This window comes from Lissotriton helveticus, chromosome 1_1, assembly GCF_964261635.1.
Source record: "Lissotriton helveticus chromosome 1_1, aLisHel1.1, whole genome shotgun sequence".
Classification (NCBI taxonomy): domain Eukaryota; kingdom Metazoa; phylum Chordata; class Amphibia; order Caudata; family Salamandridae; genus Lissotriton; species Lissotriton helveticus.
This window is the reverse complement of record NC_136057.1, coordinates 382,160,996-382,178,645: the sequence shown is the minus strand read 5'-3', so window position 1 is coordinate 382,178,645 and position 17,650 is coordinate 382,160,996. Positions and strand designations below refer to the sequence as shown.

Here is a 17,650-nt window from a genome sequence, read left to right as displayed (position 1 = left end):
AGGGCTATTTGCCCGGCACGGTTCATATATATTTTACAATTATAACAAGAAGATTTGTTGTTCCATGTGGTTCTTTCATTTCAAGAAGCATGTCTGTGCATTTTTCTAATTACAATCCTGGTCCAATGTTACTCGCCCGATGCCAGCTATGGGTAAGATTGTTTTTCCCTTTTAAGCCAGAAGTGCATGTGGCAAGTGGCTTTCAGAATGACAAGTAGATTGCACTCTCACCAAAAAGATATAACGGCGTTTAAGCGCTTGCATCAGGGACAGTTACCTGCAGAGTGACTGATGCTGCACACATAGCGTTTTTTTACTTCTCCTGACCATACGCGCATGCGCGATAGAATAGTGTTTCCTTCGTTATTGGGCCTGACAGTGTAGCTGCGGCTTAACATTTAATGGAGACACGAGGTTCTGAGTACAATGCGTGTAATGGCACACCAGGGTAGGGACTGACCACACGCTCTTCCCTTAAGGATGAGGTATTGTACATGAAGAAAACATCTTTATCGGTACGTTTAGAATTGCATGCGCATGCGCATTAGAGTAGTGTCTCGCCTCGCGCTTGTTGGCTCCTGACAGTTTTGTCCTGTAAGATACCCCGTACGCCCCTGTCGGCTGGCAGCTATTTAAGAGCAGATGGCGGCCCTATGAGTGCCTCCACTACCGCTTGGCTCCACGAAGGAGGTACCGACGGACAGGTGAGTGTCCCCATGGACTCTCTACACTTTGGCCAGACTTTGGAAGATGGAACATGTTTAGACAGACTCCGTCTTGGCAGTGCTATACAATGGGTCTTGGATCTCCCAGACCCCTTGATATTAAAGGGGCTCCTCATTGGGGCTAGTGTGGACTTTGTTCCACCTCTTTAATTAGCGCCATTACAGGAATTAGCGCTACCTGACTAAGTTAATCCAGTGTATATTTTTTAAAATACAGATTGCAATACCATCACAAGATGTTCTAGAGGAACTCTTCAGTGTCTATACTATGCTTTATCTAACATGTGGGGCATGTAGCTCTAAGTGGGGCATCTATACTATGCTTTATTTAACAAGTGGGGCATGTAGCTGTGTGTGGACCTCAGTGGAATAGCTAGGTACCGAGCACAAGTTTGTTGGGTTTGTGTGTAGAGCAATTGGCTTGGACACGATAGAGTAGTGAGCTCATTGTGTCTTTTTTCTACACCACAGAGCGGGGCCTCATGCTCCCGAGCGGTTGCCGGGTGAGGTGAGGTCTTCACCCACACAATGCTGGGTGAGTATCACGGTGAGGAAATGCCTCTAAGTGATCTGGCTATTATGCCTATTTCATTCATGCAGAATGTCAATTATTCATGCAGGTGTTTTGCCTATACTGTCTCTCTGAGTGCAGATTGGTTGTGTTTGTGTTATTCAGTGTTGTTATCCAACATCCTTTTTGTTTTATTGATAGGAAGAAGAAATGCTTCTTTACCATCAGTGGACGTCTAACCACTAAGGTTCCTGGTAGATGTGTATCCTTCTACTAGTAAACCTATTGCCATGTTTTTCATCTAATGTGACATTTGTAGTTACAGTTGCAGTAGCTTATTCACAGTAAAGGTCCTGAAGAATGCCAGGGAAAATCCCTTTTGGCAGAAACATGTTGACCGCAATACACAAGCGCCAGAAGGTAGACATACTACCAGGCGCGGTTTTTATCTTTTGACACACGGTTTTCTGTATACACATTGTTTCAGAGCCAGTGTAGTCAATTTTATCTATCACCACCACTTCAGCACTGCACACCATCTTGTCCACTGTTTTGGCAAACATCATGGCTTGTTTTCTGACATCCAGCTCCAAACTGGCACTATATGGCCGGCCAAGACACGGATTGATCAGCAATTCCCACATGACGTATATTCCACCGAAGGGGTGGTCTGATGGGATTGATAATAGCTTTTTGTTTTCCAATAACTCTCGACAACACTGGTCCGCATATGCAGCCTGCTGTACCATAGTCACTGCTATAGTCACACACCACCCTTTTGACCTGTTCTACTCTTTTTGTGTGTTTTGTAGAAACCTGTTAGTCATGCAGAACATTTCAGGGACTGTCATATTTAAATAATCGCAATGTAATTATTTTCACATGAACTGTGTGTCCCCTTGGTGTTTGACCTAACCTGGGAATTGACTGCTATAAACTGCCCTATATGTGCTTACTTATCCTGCTGCAGATGTTTTTGGCATGGTTGGACATGTGACACTGTCCAGGTGTTGTAGAAGGAAGTGACAAGAGGTCTAGAGGATCTGCTCATTTTAGGAATTGAACACCTCCTGAGGCTGCTTACTAGGTGACTATCGTAGACCTAAACATAAAGGAGCTGGTAATAGGTTAATGGATGTGTTCGTAATCCCTAAACTGTGCATAGCTATGCTTCAGCGGAATTAAACAGAAACACTTCACGGGCCCTTCTGAGCTAAGTCGTGAGGGTAGTTTCCCTTGGTTTGTGCTGTTTGTGTGTCGGAATTGAGGCAATCAGCTGCATTCACTCCAGAGCAGTCGACTGGCCGGAGAGCGGACTGAGCGGAGATCATGGACTCGAAGCGGGTGCAGGCACGGAGAACATGTAAGCTGAGCTGTGCCTGAGCCGAGCCCGAGTCAGCCGGGCAGAGTGTGCTCCGTGTTTTGCCTGGCCCAAGCGGCTCAACAGAGGCTCAACGGAGGCAGCTGGGAGACCGGAGGTGTGTTGTGTAACGCGGCAGCGCTAGGCAGTGAGAGGCTGTAAGAGCTGTGGAGTTTGCCCGCCGGCCCGCTTGCACCCGCTCTGAAAATTGCTGCAGGGAGAAGATACAATTATTTAAAAAGTTGGATGCCAGAACTGCGGCAGAATATGCCACTAGCACAGAATTCACTTTACTTTAATTAAATAAGGAGTCCGGGAGTGACAGAGATAGACAACGCGCTACAAGCCGAGTGCAGCAGCTGAGTGCAACAGCTGCGGCCGTTCCCTTGCAACTTCACAACCGCATCTTCCACCTCCTAATTGGTGAAACCGGCAGAATCAGCAAATCCCAGGACATTGGCCACAGGAGCAACAAGAGGCCTGCCGACGTGGCACACTGATCCTTACTCAAGCAAGGGATGGTGCTTGGTTTTATTTTATTTTATTTTTCCAGACGGAAGCGGCCTGGTGTGACATAGACCAGGTGTGGCTTGTTGGCAGTGGGTGCGCTAAAAATGCGCAGGTAATGGTCACAGGAGGCACAATGGGGACAGCAATTTCGGTGCTAATTGTAGCTGTTATCACCGCAGAAAGCAGCGGCCTCCACACTGTTTCAGAGTTGCTTTAGTGTTGCCCCTGCGACCCCCGTGAAGCCTGCAACCCCTGTGAAACTTTCAGTTTGTGGCGGCTCGTAAACTAGGAGCTTTACCGTGGCCCCAGAAGAACCTGGGGACATATTTACTAGGACGGCGATAAATAAACGCAAAGCGCTCTTTGTAGAATTATTTTGATATTGGATACTATATTATTCACTGCCCACTGCTAATCTTGTCTCATAATGCTTTGCAGGGCCTTCGTTTGGGATTGTATTTTTGTCCATAACTGTGCTTGGGGTAGTCCTAAGAGGATGGAACCACCACTGAATTGTTCAGCATGATATGCTCCTTGAGTTCAAGGCATCTGCTTGGTCCTCCCCCTAGGTTAGGGGGCACCCCAAAATCAATTGCCTGATATTTTTAATTTCCAAAGTTCACTTTTCTGAATAGGTTATATGCTTTTTAGCATGTAAAGTTGCTTTCACCTGACCTGACCCTGGTCGGTGACGGTCGCTCCACCCACCGCGCGGCTCTCCCTGAGTGTGCCCGGTCTCCATGCCTGCCTCTACCTGCTCGCCGCTGACCCCGTGTCTCAGGCTTCCTCTCACTGCTGCTACCAGTGCTTGCTTTCGGGTTTTTTGCCGTTTTTATGTGCCCCGACCTCCGTGGTCGTCGCTCTTCCCCTCGGGACCGCTTTCCCGCCTCAGACCCGTCCCCGCTCCCTGCCGCTACTCCCCTGCGGCCCCGCCCCCCTTTTTCTACTGTACCCAGATCCCCTTCCCCGCGCCACCCCGCTACCGCCTCCCAGCTGCTCCTCCCTCCATCCGGATACTTAAGGTCTGCCAGCGCGACGGGGAGCTGTGACCTGACCTGACCCTGGTCGGTGACGGTCGCTCCACCCGCCGCGCGGCTCTCCCTGAGTGTGCCCGGTCTCCCTGCCTGCATCTACCTGCTCGCCGCTGACCCCGTGTCTCAGGCTTCCTCTCACTGCTGCTACCAGTGCTTGCTTTCGTTTTTTTTTTGTTGCCGTTTTTCTGTGCCCGACCTCCGTGGTCGTCGCTCTTCCCCTTGGGACTGCTTTCCCGCCTCAGACCCCTCCCCGCTCCCTGCCGCTGCTCCCCTGCGGCCCCGCCCCCCTTTTTCTTCTGTACCCCGATCCCCTTCCCCGCGCCACCCCGCTCCCGCCTCCCAGCTGCTCCTCCCTCCCTCCAGATACTTAAGGTCTGCCAGCGCGACGGGGAGCTGTGACCTGACCTGACCCTGGTCGGTGACGGTCGCTCCACCCGCCGCGCGGCTCTCCCTGAGTGTGCCCGGTCTCCCTGCCTGTCTCTACCTGCTCACCACTGACCCCGTGTCTCAGGCTTCCTCTCACTGCTGCTACCAGTGCTTGCTTTCATTTTTTTTTTGCCGTGTTTCTGTGCCCCGACCTCCGTGGTCGTCGCTCTTCCCCTCGGGACCGCTTTCCCGCCTCGGACCCCTCCCCGCTCCCTGCCGCTGCTTCCCTGCGGCCCGCCCCCCTTTTCTTCTGTACCCCGATCCCCTTCCCCGCGCCACCCCGCGCCACCCCGCTCCTGCCTCCCAGCTGCTCCTCCCTCCCTCTGCGCCATTTATGGCGGAGACCGCGCCTACGCGCAGCGTGCACGCGCAGCAGCCGCGCTGATTGCGCGCCGGAGGTGCGTCAATGGCAAGCCTGTCTGCGCCCGTCCGCGCCTGGCCCGCGCCCAGTGCCAGGACCCCTGGCCTCCGACGATGCCAGCCCACACGACGAACCTACGACGCGGCCACCCTCAACGCACTCAAACCTGACCGGAACCCCGCCTGCTACCGAGCCACCCCGAACCGCACCCACAGACCCTTCACCTGCCAAGCCTGCAAGTTCACTTGCCTCCGGACCTGCACCGCACCCGAAAGGCCAGGCACCAGCAACAACCACCTCAAGTGCATCCTGCTCAACACCCGCTCCGTCCACAGACACGCCGTTGAAATCTGGAACCTGCTCGACACAACATCTCCAGACGTCGCCTACCTCAAGGAAACCTGGATGAATGCCTCCTCAGCGCCCGACATCGCCATAGCTATCCCGGACGGATACAAGATCATCCGGAGGGACCGCGTCAACCAGACCGGAGGAGGCATCGCCATCGTCCACAGGAACACCATCCGCATCACGACCAACTTCGACGACACCTTCACCGCCGCCGAGCACCTCTACTTCCAGATACACACCGACCGCAAGACCACCCTCAGAGGCACCCTCATCTACAGACCCCCGGGACCACGCACCCGATTCAGCGAAGACATCGCAGACTTCATCAGCCAGCACGCCCTCCATTCCGCTGACTACATCCTCCTAGGAGACCTCAACTTCCACCTGGAGAAAAACAACGACACCAACACCACCACTCTGCTGGACAACCTCGCCAACCTCGGACTCAAGCAACTGGTGAACACCCCCAGCCACTACGCCGACCACACGCTGGACCCCGTCTTCTCCTCCTTCAACCACTCCACCGGACTCCATTGGACGGATCACAGCGGCGTCGACTTCAGCTTCAGAAGAACCACTACCCACCACCACCCGCAACAGGTTCCTCGCAGAAGCTGGAGCAAGATCACCGCCGACCAGCTCACCACCTCCCTCAGCCTGAACCCTCCCGCCAGCGCAACGGACCCCAACGAAGCAGCCCGCAACTTCACACAGTGGCTCACCAACTGCGCCGACGACCTCGCACCACTGAAGAACCCTCCCAGCAGACCTGGCAGCAAGAAAGCCTCCTGGTTCACCGACGAACTCAAAACATCCAAGAAAAACTGCTGCACCCTTGAAAAAGCCTGACGCCACGACCAGACCACAGATAACATGACTGCCCTCAAGAACGCCACCCGCGAACACCACCAGCTGATCCGCACCACCAAAAGGACAACATTCAAAGAACGACTGGACAACAACACCCACAACAGCAAGGAACTCTTCAGCATCATCAAAGAGTTCTCCAACCCTAACGCCGGAAACAACGGCATCACACCCTCGCAAGACCTCTGTGACTCACTCGCCACCTTCTTCCACCGCAAGATCGCCGACATACACAACAGCTTCGGCGCACAGACCACGCACCCAACCACCGAACCAACGCCCCCCACCTCCACCCTCTGCAACTGGACCCCGGTCAGCACCGAAGACACCACCCGCACGATGAACACCATCCACTCCGGATCTCCAACCGACCCCTGCCCCCACCACATCTTCAACAAGGAAGACTCCATCATCGCACCCCAACTCCAGGACATTATCAACGTCTCCTTCAACACCGCCACCTTCCCGTAGAGCTGGAAGCACTCCGAGCTCAGCGCCCTCCTGAAGAAACCAACAGAGGACCCCACCGACCTCAAGAACTACTGCCCCATCTCGCTCCTCCCCTTTCCTGCCAAAGTCATCGAGAAGATCGTCAACAGACAGCTCGCCGCCTTCCTCGAAACAAACGTAGCCCTCGACCCTTCGCAGTCCGGCTTCCGAGCCAACCACAGCACCGAGACCGCCCTCATCGCAGCCACCGACGACATCAGATCCCTGCTCGACAACGGGGAAACAGCGGCCCTCATCCTCCTGGACCTATGTGCGGTGTTCGACACTGTCTGCCAACGCACCCTAGTACAGCCCCTCAGCAACATCGGGATCCAAGGGAAGGCTCTGGAGTGGATCATCTCGTTCCTCGACGGAAGAACCCAGAGAGTCCGCCTCCCCCCTTACAGGTCCGAGGCCACCGAGGTCATCTGCGGCGTACCACAAGGTTCCTCACTCAGCCCCACCCTCTTCAACGTCTACATGAGCCCCCTCGCAGCCATCGCACGCCAACACAACCTTAACATCATCTCCTACGCCGACGACACCCAGCTGATCATCTCCCTCACCAACGACCCCACCACCGGCAGAGCCAGCCTTCACGAAGGGATGAAAGACGTCGCCGAGTGGATGAAGAACAGCCGCCTGAAACTGAACTCAGACAAGACGGAAGTCCTCTTCCTGGGATCATCGCCCTTCGCCTGGGACGACTCCTGGTGGCCCCCTGTCCTGGGCACCAACCCCAAACTAACGGACCACACACGAAACCTGGGCTTCATCCTGGACTCCTCCCTCTCGATGACCAGACAAGTCCACGCCGTATCATCATCGTGCTTCAACACCCTGCGCATGCTCCGTAAGATCTTCCGCTGGATCCCCACCGAAACCAGGAAGACAGTCACCCAGGCACTCGTCACCAGCCGACTGGACTACGGGAACACCCTCTACACGGGAACCACGGCCAAACTACAGAAAAGACTCCAGCGCATACAGAACGCCTCCGCATGACTCATCCTGGACATCCCTCGCCACAGCCACATCTCGACCCACCTGAGAGACCTGCACTGGCTCCCCGTTAACAAGAGGATCACATTCAGACTCCTCACTTACGCACACAAGGCTCTCCACGACATGGGCCCGAAGTACCTCAACAGTCGCCTCACCTTCTACAAACCCACCCGCCAGCTACGATCGGCCAGCCTCGCCCTCGCCGCCATACCACGCATTCGCAGAGCCACCGCTGGAGGAAGATCCTTCTCCTACCTGGCGGCCAAGACATGGAACTCCCTCCCAACCCACCTACGGCTGACCCAGGACCACCTCTCCTTCAGGAAGCAACTCAAGACCTGGCTTTTCGAGCAGCAACGGACCCTTCCCCCCAGCGCCTTGAGACCCTACCAGGTGAGTAGCGCGCTTTACAAATTGTTGATTGATTGATTGATTGCTTTTGTGGGTAGAGTTTAGTAGCTCACTCTGCTAAATTCAGGGGTTTTAATGGAATGTGTAGTTAACAAATCTCTGCAAACTCTGAAGTGGAGTTCATTGCCCAGGGTTACCTGACACATCTCTCTGTAAGAAACAAATATCATCCCATTTTCACCTGATGTACAAAGCACCACAATCAACGCAACCTTCAATTCTGAGATATTGATGTAATCAATGACTAGTTCAGTTCCCCTCTCAGAAATAGCAATCGCGGCCTAGATTCCCTCTGATTGTATTTCTGCCTTTGATCTTATTCAGTGCTCTGCTAACTTTCAGCAAGGTTTGACCTATACACATATCACATACAAACATACATACTACATCCTGAAAGAGCTTTACAATTCAATCTGCTGGTGCCTTTGTCCTAGAAAACATTTCTGCCAGTCAATGTCCCTCAGGAATCTTTCTTTAGCAGGGGCTCCTACATACTGATTTTCACCTTGGCTTAAATGTATTTTTAAACCCAAAACACTTGGGCTTTACTAATATTTCTCCTTTGAAACAGTATTGCCTCCCTCTTGTATCACATAGCCTGTGCCACCCTGGGATCTTACCAGGCACACAGCAGGTGTCACAAATCGCCAACAGTACTTAATCACCAGCAGTGGTCGGTAGCCAATCATATGTTCAATATTGTCATAGAATTTATCAGCACCTAGAAAAATTAGAAGATTTGTTTTATGAACATGAGCATGAGAAAAAAAAATGCAAACACAATGCTGGTTGCAAAGAGACTATATACCCTGGTTGAATGAGGAAGCGGTGGTTGGCAGGCGTGTTAGAGGTTTTTGTGGTGCATGGGGCAACTTGCTTCTACCATTTTATTCTCTTTCACTAATAAGGAATGTGGGAGCCTAGGTAATGTTCATGATACCATCCCTGCCCTCCCACTATGATTACCTGGGTAAATAGATTAATTCTCTTGCACCTATGTATGTATCTATGGTATTGTTTTTTTTTCATCTGTGTCATGTGTGTCTCATCCTCCTTTGTTTAGTTCTTTGAACTTATTGTGCCCCCAGCATTCTGTTGTCATAACTGTAACAAACAAATAAAAGGAAAACAGTAAATAAAAAAAATCTACACTCTTCATAGTACAAAAGAGAGCTAGGAAATATGTCTTCCTCAGTAATACTCACATTATGCCCTAATTCAGTATTCAAGATTAATGTTCCATCTTTCGTATAAGTCTGTGGATCTGACTCTACAAGACTGATGGCCATAAGGAAATATGACACAAGCTTGTATACCTCAGGCAATTACATTCTTACCATAAAACGGATATGTATATACCCAGGGAGGGGGTGGCATCATTTGTATAATTCCAAGTAGTGTAATCACTCAGAATTGCCAAATAATTCAGCGAGATTACGTAGAATGACATAGGAAGATAAATTCTAAATTCAAGTGAACTTTCTTAGTGCAAAAATGCCTCCTCGCACCCAAAATAAATGTGAATATGCATTTCGTGATAAGAAGTAGTGTTAAATGCAACAGAAAATGAATAGTGAGCATAAACAGCTGCTTGCGCTTGCTAAATGGGCACTTGAGGTAGGATTTTCCACAACTGACTCCCGGCATTTAGAGCTATTTTCTTAGCATAAAATGCACCTTGCATCCAAAATAGTACTAAATGCAACAGAACACAAATAGTGGGTGCAAGCAGCCATTTGTGCTCACTATGGGGCATATCTGAAGCTCTACGTCATGCTTGCACATGAATGACAGTAACCTCTAAGTCATATTTGTGAAGGCACGCAAGCCTTGTGTGGATTTGAATGGCTTCGTAATGCAACGCTGCACAAATTGTTGCACTGTATTACTTTGCACATCGGAGGCATTCTATGGGCAATGCAGTGGGTGTTCCTATGCAAATTTCATGGTTTTTGATGCATTCTCAAATTTACCAAATCTGGTAAACCTGGTAAATCTGGGAATGCACCAATAAGATACACCTCCCCAGGTGAGGCATAAAGAGGAGAAATATTTTTATTTCTCCTTGTTTTTTCCTCGTTCTATGTTCGCTGCATTCTGCAGCATACATCGTACGAGGAAAATGCCTCCGTGGATTTCTTTTGTGCAGGGAGGTGCCCCTTCTTGTACAATACTATGCTGCTTACAACACTGGCATTTTTGCAACATGGTGCAAGGGTGCCTGCATTGGTGCTACAGAAACGGCGCAAGCGCAGGGGGAAAGAACAGGAATGCACTATATCGGATAAATACAGCAGATTCCTGCCCTTTCCCTTTCCCTGTGATGCAGGGCAGTGCAGCATGGTAACTTGCTACATTCCCTGCACCACAATATTCCCAAATATGCCCCTAAATGTGCTAATGTGGTAGGATATTTCCCCAAAAATGTACTCAATTACACAAATAGGCATAATCACTTTATTATTGGTAATTCCACATCAAAGAGTATTGTGGAATCTTCAAAATTACTTAGATTTCTTTGCCTTAGCTGAAATACCACCCAGGCCTAGTATGTGAGTTTAATTTGGGTGCAACTTGAAAATATGGAATGAAAATGATCCAGTCAACACTTTTTTTAACCATTAGTAAAGTCTTGCCGAGCATTTTATTAAATTGTTTTAGCTTGTCAAGTGATTTTAAACAAAATTTGTGCACTAGTGAACATTTTCAGCTTGAAAAAGAATGGAATTTCAGTACAATGGTATGTGGAGGAGATGGGCATGATTTTGGCTTTGTCTCCTAGCCAGACTGGCCATACCCAAAGGGGCTCATTCCTTGGGAATTTGTATTGGCCTCAATCTGATATATGGATTGCCTGGATGAATGTCCCAACGTAATCCTCAAGATTATGAATGCAACCATCCTTATATGAAACACTCTTACCTATGAGTTGTTCATCACTCACCATACACCCAACCAATGCCGATGGTTTCAAACATTGCAAAGAAAAGGAGACACATTCCGCTGGCAGCATAGTAATCAAAGAGCTGGAATACGTACATCCCGCCCTAGAGTGATAGAATGGAATGGAAAAAGGAGACTTAGGAAGAAGTGTCAATGTAGGTTACATAACAGACGAAACATGCTAATTCTTGTGAATAGGTATTGAGGAAGATAAAATGAAACATTACAGTAGAGCCTGCAAATAAAGACTACAATGAGAAGAAGCATGAAGCCAACAGAAGGGAGGTTGGCTGGGTCGGACATATACAAGGAAGAGGTGAAGAAGGAAAAGAAGAAGAAGGAGAATTGAAAAGAAAAACAAGAAGGGGTGGAAATGGAGCTGAGAAATGAGAGAAAGGAGGATTAGTTTGACAGATAAATAAAAGAAGAAGGAAAGGAATGCATATAAGATGAGGAAGAAGCAGGAGGAGGGAGTGATAAAGGTCAGTACAGTAAGGAGCTATAGGGAGAAACAGAATAGTAGAAAAAAATAAACAAAATTGCGGAGCTCAAGGAACCTGATTAAACAGACAAGAGGAGAAATAAGAGAGAAAATAATGAAAGGAGTAATTAATACATCCAGGCAGACGTTCATAGAGTCAAACATAAGGATAACACTTCACAAGGCAACTAGGCAAAAGTCCTAAGTGGATATAAGAGGGAAAGGTATTGAAATTGTGAAAAAAGGAAAGAGAAGAGGTAGACTGATAAGATTGTCAGAAGGGAAGCAAGGGTCAAAAAGGAAAGAAAGAGAACAAAGCCAACAATGTCAGAAAGGGCAAAGAAATAGAAAAAAGTTTTAAAACAGGCTGTGACATTCCCGCTAAACAGAACCAGCCTATAAGAAATTCATAGGAATCTCAACAGGTTTGTGCCCCTGAACGGTTGAGACAGAAGGGTTGGGGAGGTATTGCTATTATTTTAAAAACTATTTACAACTGTAAAATTGTGGACCTCCAGATTCCTAATTGTGAAGCCATGGCCTTTTCCATTCCTTTTACTTATAAGTTTAGTTTCTCAGGCACCCTTGTCTATCGCCCTCCTGGGCCTTTGCTTAATTGGTGCTCAGCTCTTTGTGATCTATTGGCTCCTCATATTCTCCGTTCTGCTGACTTCTCTGTGCTTGGTGACCTTAACCTCCATCTTGAGAACTCGGAAGACAAACCAGTCTCTACAATTATTGAGGATATGAATATTCTCAATCTTTTACTACTAAATTTACTTCCCACTCATATTGCTGTCATCTTCTTGACCCTATTTTCTCTAATCTCTCTATTATTTCTGTTGCACTTTCTGTCAAGCTCTGCTGGACTGATAATGTTGCAGTTCCTTTTTCTATTAAGCTTCCTGATACCTTTCCTATTGGATCTACTGCACAGCCTAAAACCCAGAATTGACCCATACTTAATATACCTTGATTGACTGAAGTGCTTCGGGAAAATATTCCTGCTCTTGCTTACTCTCCTGACCCAGCTCAAATTAGTGTGCACTCTTGGCTCTTTTCAGCCACTGATGCTGTTTTACCTCTTGTCTCTAAACCCCAGTTTAGGACACATCACCCAGCGCCTTGGTTTACAGATTCTCTTAAACAAGAGAAAAAGCGCTATAAAGCGTTAGAGAGGCAATGGAGGAAACAATATTTGTCCGATGTTAAATTAGAGTACTTGGGAGCTTTAAAGAAATACCATGCTCTATGTAGATTGCCATGTGCTGCTTTTTTCATAGATAAGATTTCTAACTCCTAGCTCTGCCAGAAAACTTTGTTTAAGATGGTTAATCAACTCTTGACCGCCAGTGCGTTTCTGCCTCCTCCTTTGCTCACTCATCTGCAATTTGATGAGTTAGCATTGGTTTTTGACAAAAAGTCAAGTCTATTCACGCTCAACTCGCGGTGGATGCTGTTCAACAAGGGAGTATAATATTTCCTACTGGTTTCTTGTCAGTTTCCCAGGAATTTTCTCCCCGGACCTCTTTGTCGGAGTACTCTGAACAGATCAGCTCCTGGCCTCTCCTAGATTTGCCTTCCTTGAGGCTGTCATTGAGCTCTATCAAGTCTGGAGCTCCTGCTGATCCTCTCCCCCTTCCATACTCAGTCGCTTGGATGACACAGTCCTTTCTGTTATTCTACACTTACTCAATAATTCTTTAAGTACAGGTTTGTTACCAAAGGGGTGAAAGCACGCTCTTGTCCTTCTTTTATTAATAATGGAAGGTCTTGACCCGCTTTGTTGGTCCAACTTTTCTACTATCTCTCTTCTTTCTGTTTTGTCTAAAGTTTTGGTATGCCATGTTATTACCTTACTTTCCTTTTCTGTTACAACTTCTAATCTGCTACAGCCATCTCAGTCTGGATTCAGACATGGCCACAGCACTGAGTATGCTCTCCTTGGGGTCATAGAGCATCTCAGACTACAACTCGACTCTGGGGGAACCTCTGAGCTTATCCTGTTGGATTTGAGCACTGCGTTTGACACATTGTTTCATTTCATTCTATTAGAATGCCTTGAAGCCTTTGGGCATATGGGCTTGGCTCTGAAGTGGCTGAGGTCTTTTCTCACTGACCGTACATTTCAATTTTTTTTTAACAATGTGAGATCGCATACTTTAGAGTTAAACCCTGGAGTTCCTCAGGGCTCTATTTTGAGCCATTTACTTTTTAATATATATGTTTGCCCCTTAGCTGATATTGCGGAAAAGTTGGGTCTGACTATCTTCTCCTGTGCTGACGATACTAAGATTGTCTTCTCCCTTTCCGCTGCTCGGCACAAGGATCCTTCCCTATTGCAGCGTGGCATGAGGAATGTGTCTGCCTGGTTCACCAGTAATGCCTTGAAGCTTAACAGTTCCAAAACTGAGGTGCTCATTCTGCGTAACAGCCCTGCGCTGTGGGGTATTAAACACTAGCCTGATGATATGAGCCCTGTGCCTGTCCCTGTGTCCAAAGTTAAGAATCTGGGCTTTATTATTGATCAAAAGCTCTCGCTTAAACCTCAGGTCTCCAGGGTGGCCTCATCTTGCTTTGCTGTTCTCAAATGGATTAAATCCTTTGGTTAATCCCATTTGCAGCTAAGAGAAAGGTTCTGCAGATCCTGGTGATATCCAGGTTGGACTACGGCAATGTCCTGTATCTGGGTATTGATAAAGCCTCTTTACATCGGCTGCAGGCCATCCAGAATGCTGCTGCTTGTCTTCTTTTTCACCTGGCGAGATCTGCCTCTGCTTCTCCTCTACTACATTAACTTCATTGGCTTAAAATCAGAAAGCGCCTTGAGTTTAAGTCCCTCTGCTACATGTTTCGTGTCAAATGGGGCCTTGCTCCTTCCTACATTCAAAGCCTACTCACACTCTATGCTCCGGTTCGGCAGCTGCGCTCATCCAGCCTTTCATTGTTTGCAGTTCCCAGGTTTTGGCTGGTTCGTATGAGGGGTAGCTCCTTCTCTAGTCTTGATTGACCTTAGACACTGTCAGTCTTTGTTGGCCTTCCGTAAGAACTTAGACGTTGCTGTTTAGTGACTCTGTTTGATATCTCTTTTCTTCCTCTGCATTTCCTTCGTTTATCTCTGCTTAGCTGCGGCGACCTACACATGTCCAGCTACTAGAGTCCCTGCTGGGTAGCTGTGGCATTTATAAATGTAAATACAAATACAAAGAGGCAAATTTGGCTCAGTTTCATATGTTCTTTGCTGAGGCATATTGATGCCCACACTGTTCCCGCCATTTCAAACCTTTCCGAGCCGAAGGTCATGTTTAGTAAATCTCTCAATTTCTCTATCCTTCATTAGACATTTAAATAGAGATAATATGGGAAGGTGTCTTGTTGTGTTTACTGGTCTTCTCTGGATTCTCCAGTCCCACCGCATGCCATCAACCAAGCCTTGAAGAATGAGTCACTCTTTATGCAAACCAGCTTACAATTACTGCTGTTAAGTGTTCGTCTCCTGTCACATCATTATTTAATGGAAGTGGGTATTACCATGCACTACATATACCAGAATGCATCTGATTGAACTGGGTGATGGGATGTCAAGGCAGTGTGCTCTTGCCCTGTTTTTGTTTGATACGGCTCACCTGAGCGGCTGAGCTCTGAGTGATGCACCTGCACTCAAGGAGTGGTACTGTGACCTGGAAAGACTTTTGAGCAGTATTTCCTGCATCTCTAACTGTATATGAAACTCTCTACTGATGAAAGACAATTTCATTACAAGACTGGAGGCTACCATTATGCATACAACTTTTAATGCAGACCCAAACAGCCGCATACATCACAAAGCAAAAGTTCCATATTTAGAACGTTATAAAACAAATAAAAGGCATGAGCACTAGGCAATCAGCCTCTTTTAAAGGCGGCTCCAAGCAGATAAGTCAACTCTCCTTTATTCCTTCTAAAGTGATTGATGCCTCTTGTTTATATACTATTTCTTGTTTATTGAAATTATGCCTCTGTGTTATCAATGATATAATGCCTCTGTTGTAACCATCTACTTCTCTCAGCAGAATTCTTTCAACTTTCTCTCTTTTGGTGATTATCCACCATCCCTAATTGCCGGTTTGAACCCCCCCCCCCCCCCTCTCATACTCAGTCTTCCGAACTCCAATTTATGAAGGTCGGCTCCCGCACTTTCTTCCTGCATGGTTTAATACCTGTTTTTATTTAAACCCCCCTCGCGCTATTTTTGCGCTCTTGCCTTTCCACGCGCTTGCCGCTTCATGAGGACATCGCTAATCTCACACTCTTGCCCTTTCCTGCATGCTTGCTACATCGAGGCATCGTTCCTCGGCTTAGGCACTCTTGTACTTAGTGGGTGACACCGCGTTTATTTCATGGAGGCTTCCGTAAGTTCCTCTTTGGCACTGATTAGAGGAAAAGCCCTCGGTAACAAACATGCAGCGTTGTGTTGTTGCTAGGGGCCTTTCCTCCATCCACGGGCTCACAATGCCGATTCCTTGACAACCAGCTGACCGCGCTCGAGACATCGAGCAGTTTGCCGAGGGGATCAGCTACTTTTTGGTTTGCGACGGTTTACTCAAGCAGAATCAATCAATCAATCAATCAATCAATCACAGCATTTATAGAGCGCACTACTCACCCGGTGGGTCTCAAGGCGCTAGGGGAGGGGAGGCCCGCTACTGCTCGAACAGCCAGGTCTTGAGCTGTTTCCTGAAGGCGAGGTTGTCCTGGGTCAGGCGGAGGTGGTTCGGGAGGGAGTTCCAGGTCTTGGCGGCCAGGTAGGAGAAGGACCTTCCTCCTGTGGTGGCTCTTCGGATGCGGGGGACGGCGGACAGGGCGTGGCCGGTCGATCGAAGTTGGCGTGTGGGAGCGTAGAAGTTGAAGCGGCTGTTGAGGTATCCTGGGCCTTGGTTGTGCAGGGCTTTGTGTGCGTGGGTGAGGAGACGGAAGGTGATTCTCTTGTTGACCGGTAGCCAGTGCAGATCTTTCAGGTGTCCGGAGATGTGGCTGCGCCGGGTGATGTCCAGGATGAGTCGTGCTGAGGCGTTCTGGATCCGCTGGAGTCTCTTCTGGAGTTTGGCGGTGGTTCCGGCGTAGAGGGAGTTGCCGTAGTCCAGGCGGCTGGTGACGAGGGCCTGGGTGACCGTCTTCCTGGTCTCGGTGGGGATCCACCGGAAGATCTTACGAAGCATGCGCAGGATGTTGAAGCATGACGAGGAGACGGTGTTGACTTTTCTGGTCATGGAGAGGGAGGAGTCCAGGATGAAGCCCAGGTTGCGTGCGTGGTCTGTTGGTTTGGGTGCGCTGCCTAGGGGGGGGGGCCACCAGGAGTCGTCCCAGGCGGAGGGTGAGGATCCCAGAATGAGAACTTCCGTCTTGTCTGAGTTCAGTTTCAGGCGGCTGGTCGCCATCCACTCGGCTACGTCTTTCATCCCTTCGTGTAGGTTGGCTCTGGCGGTGGCGGGGTCGTTGGTGAGGGAGAGGATCAGCTGGGTGTCGTCGGCGTAGGAGATGATGTTGAGGTTGTGTTGGCGTGCGATGGCTGCGAGGGGGCTCATGTAGACGTTGAAGAGGGTTGGGCTGAGCGAGGAGCCTTGAGGAATGCCGCAGATGACTTCGGTGGCTTCTGAAGTGAACGGGGGGAGGCGGACTCTCTGTGTCCTTCCGGCGAGGAACGAGGTGATCCATTCCAGTGCCTTCTCCTGGATTCCGACGTTGCTGAGGCGCTGCACTAGGGTACGGTGGCAGACAGTGTCGAAGGCCGCGGAGAGGTCTAGGAGGATGAGGGCCGCTGTTTCTCCGTTGTCGAGCAGGGCTCGGATGTCATCGGTAGCTGCGATCAGGGCGGTCTCGGTGCTGTGGTTGGCCCGGAAGCCAGAGTGCGAGAGGTCAAGGGATCCGTTCGTCTCGAGGAAGGCGGCCAGCTGCTTGTTGACGGTCTTCTCGATGACTTTTGCAGGAAATGGGAGCAGCGAAATGGGGCGGTAGTTCTTGAGGTCGGAGGGGTCGGCTGATGGCTTCTTAAGTAGAGCGCTGAGTTCGGCGTGCTTCCAGCTCTCCGGGAAGGTAGCGGTGTCGAAGGAGGTGTTGATGATGTCCCGCAGGTGGGGTGCGATGACGGCGTCGGCCTTGTTGAAGACGTGGTGAGGGCAGGGGTCGGTCGGAGATCT

The 17,650-nt window shown here is 49.2% G+C and overlaps 1 protein-coding gene across 2 annotated transcripts in view; it reads right to left on the bottom strand.

Moving 5' to 3' along the window:
- LOC144809462 (sodium- and chloride-dependent GABA transporter 2-like) overlaps nucleotides 1-17,650 on the bottom strand; it is a 1,234,427-nt gene that overhangs the window by 68,421 nt on the left and 1,148,356 nt on the right. For both annotated transcript variants that reach the window (XM_078673716.1, XM_078673715.1), the window contains exons 12-13: nucleotides 10,995-11,097; nucleotides 8,671-8,771 (exon numbers count right to left, since the gene is read on the bottom strand). In XM_078673716.1, coding sequence (XP_078529842.1) covers nucleotides 8,671-8,771; nucleotides 10,995-11,097 — 204 coding nt within the window. The remainder of the gene's footprint in view (nucleotides 1-8,670; nucleotides 8,772-10,994; nucleotides 11,098-17,650) is intronic.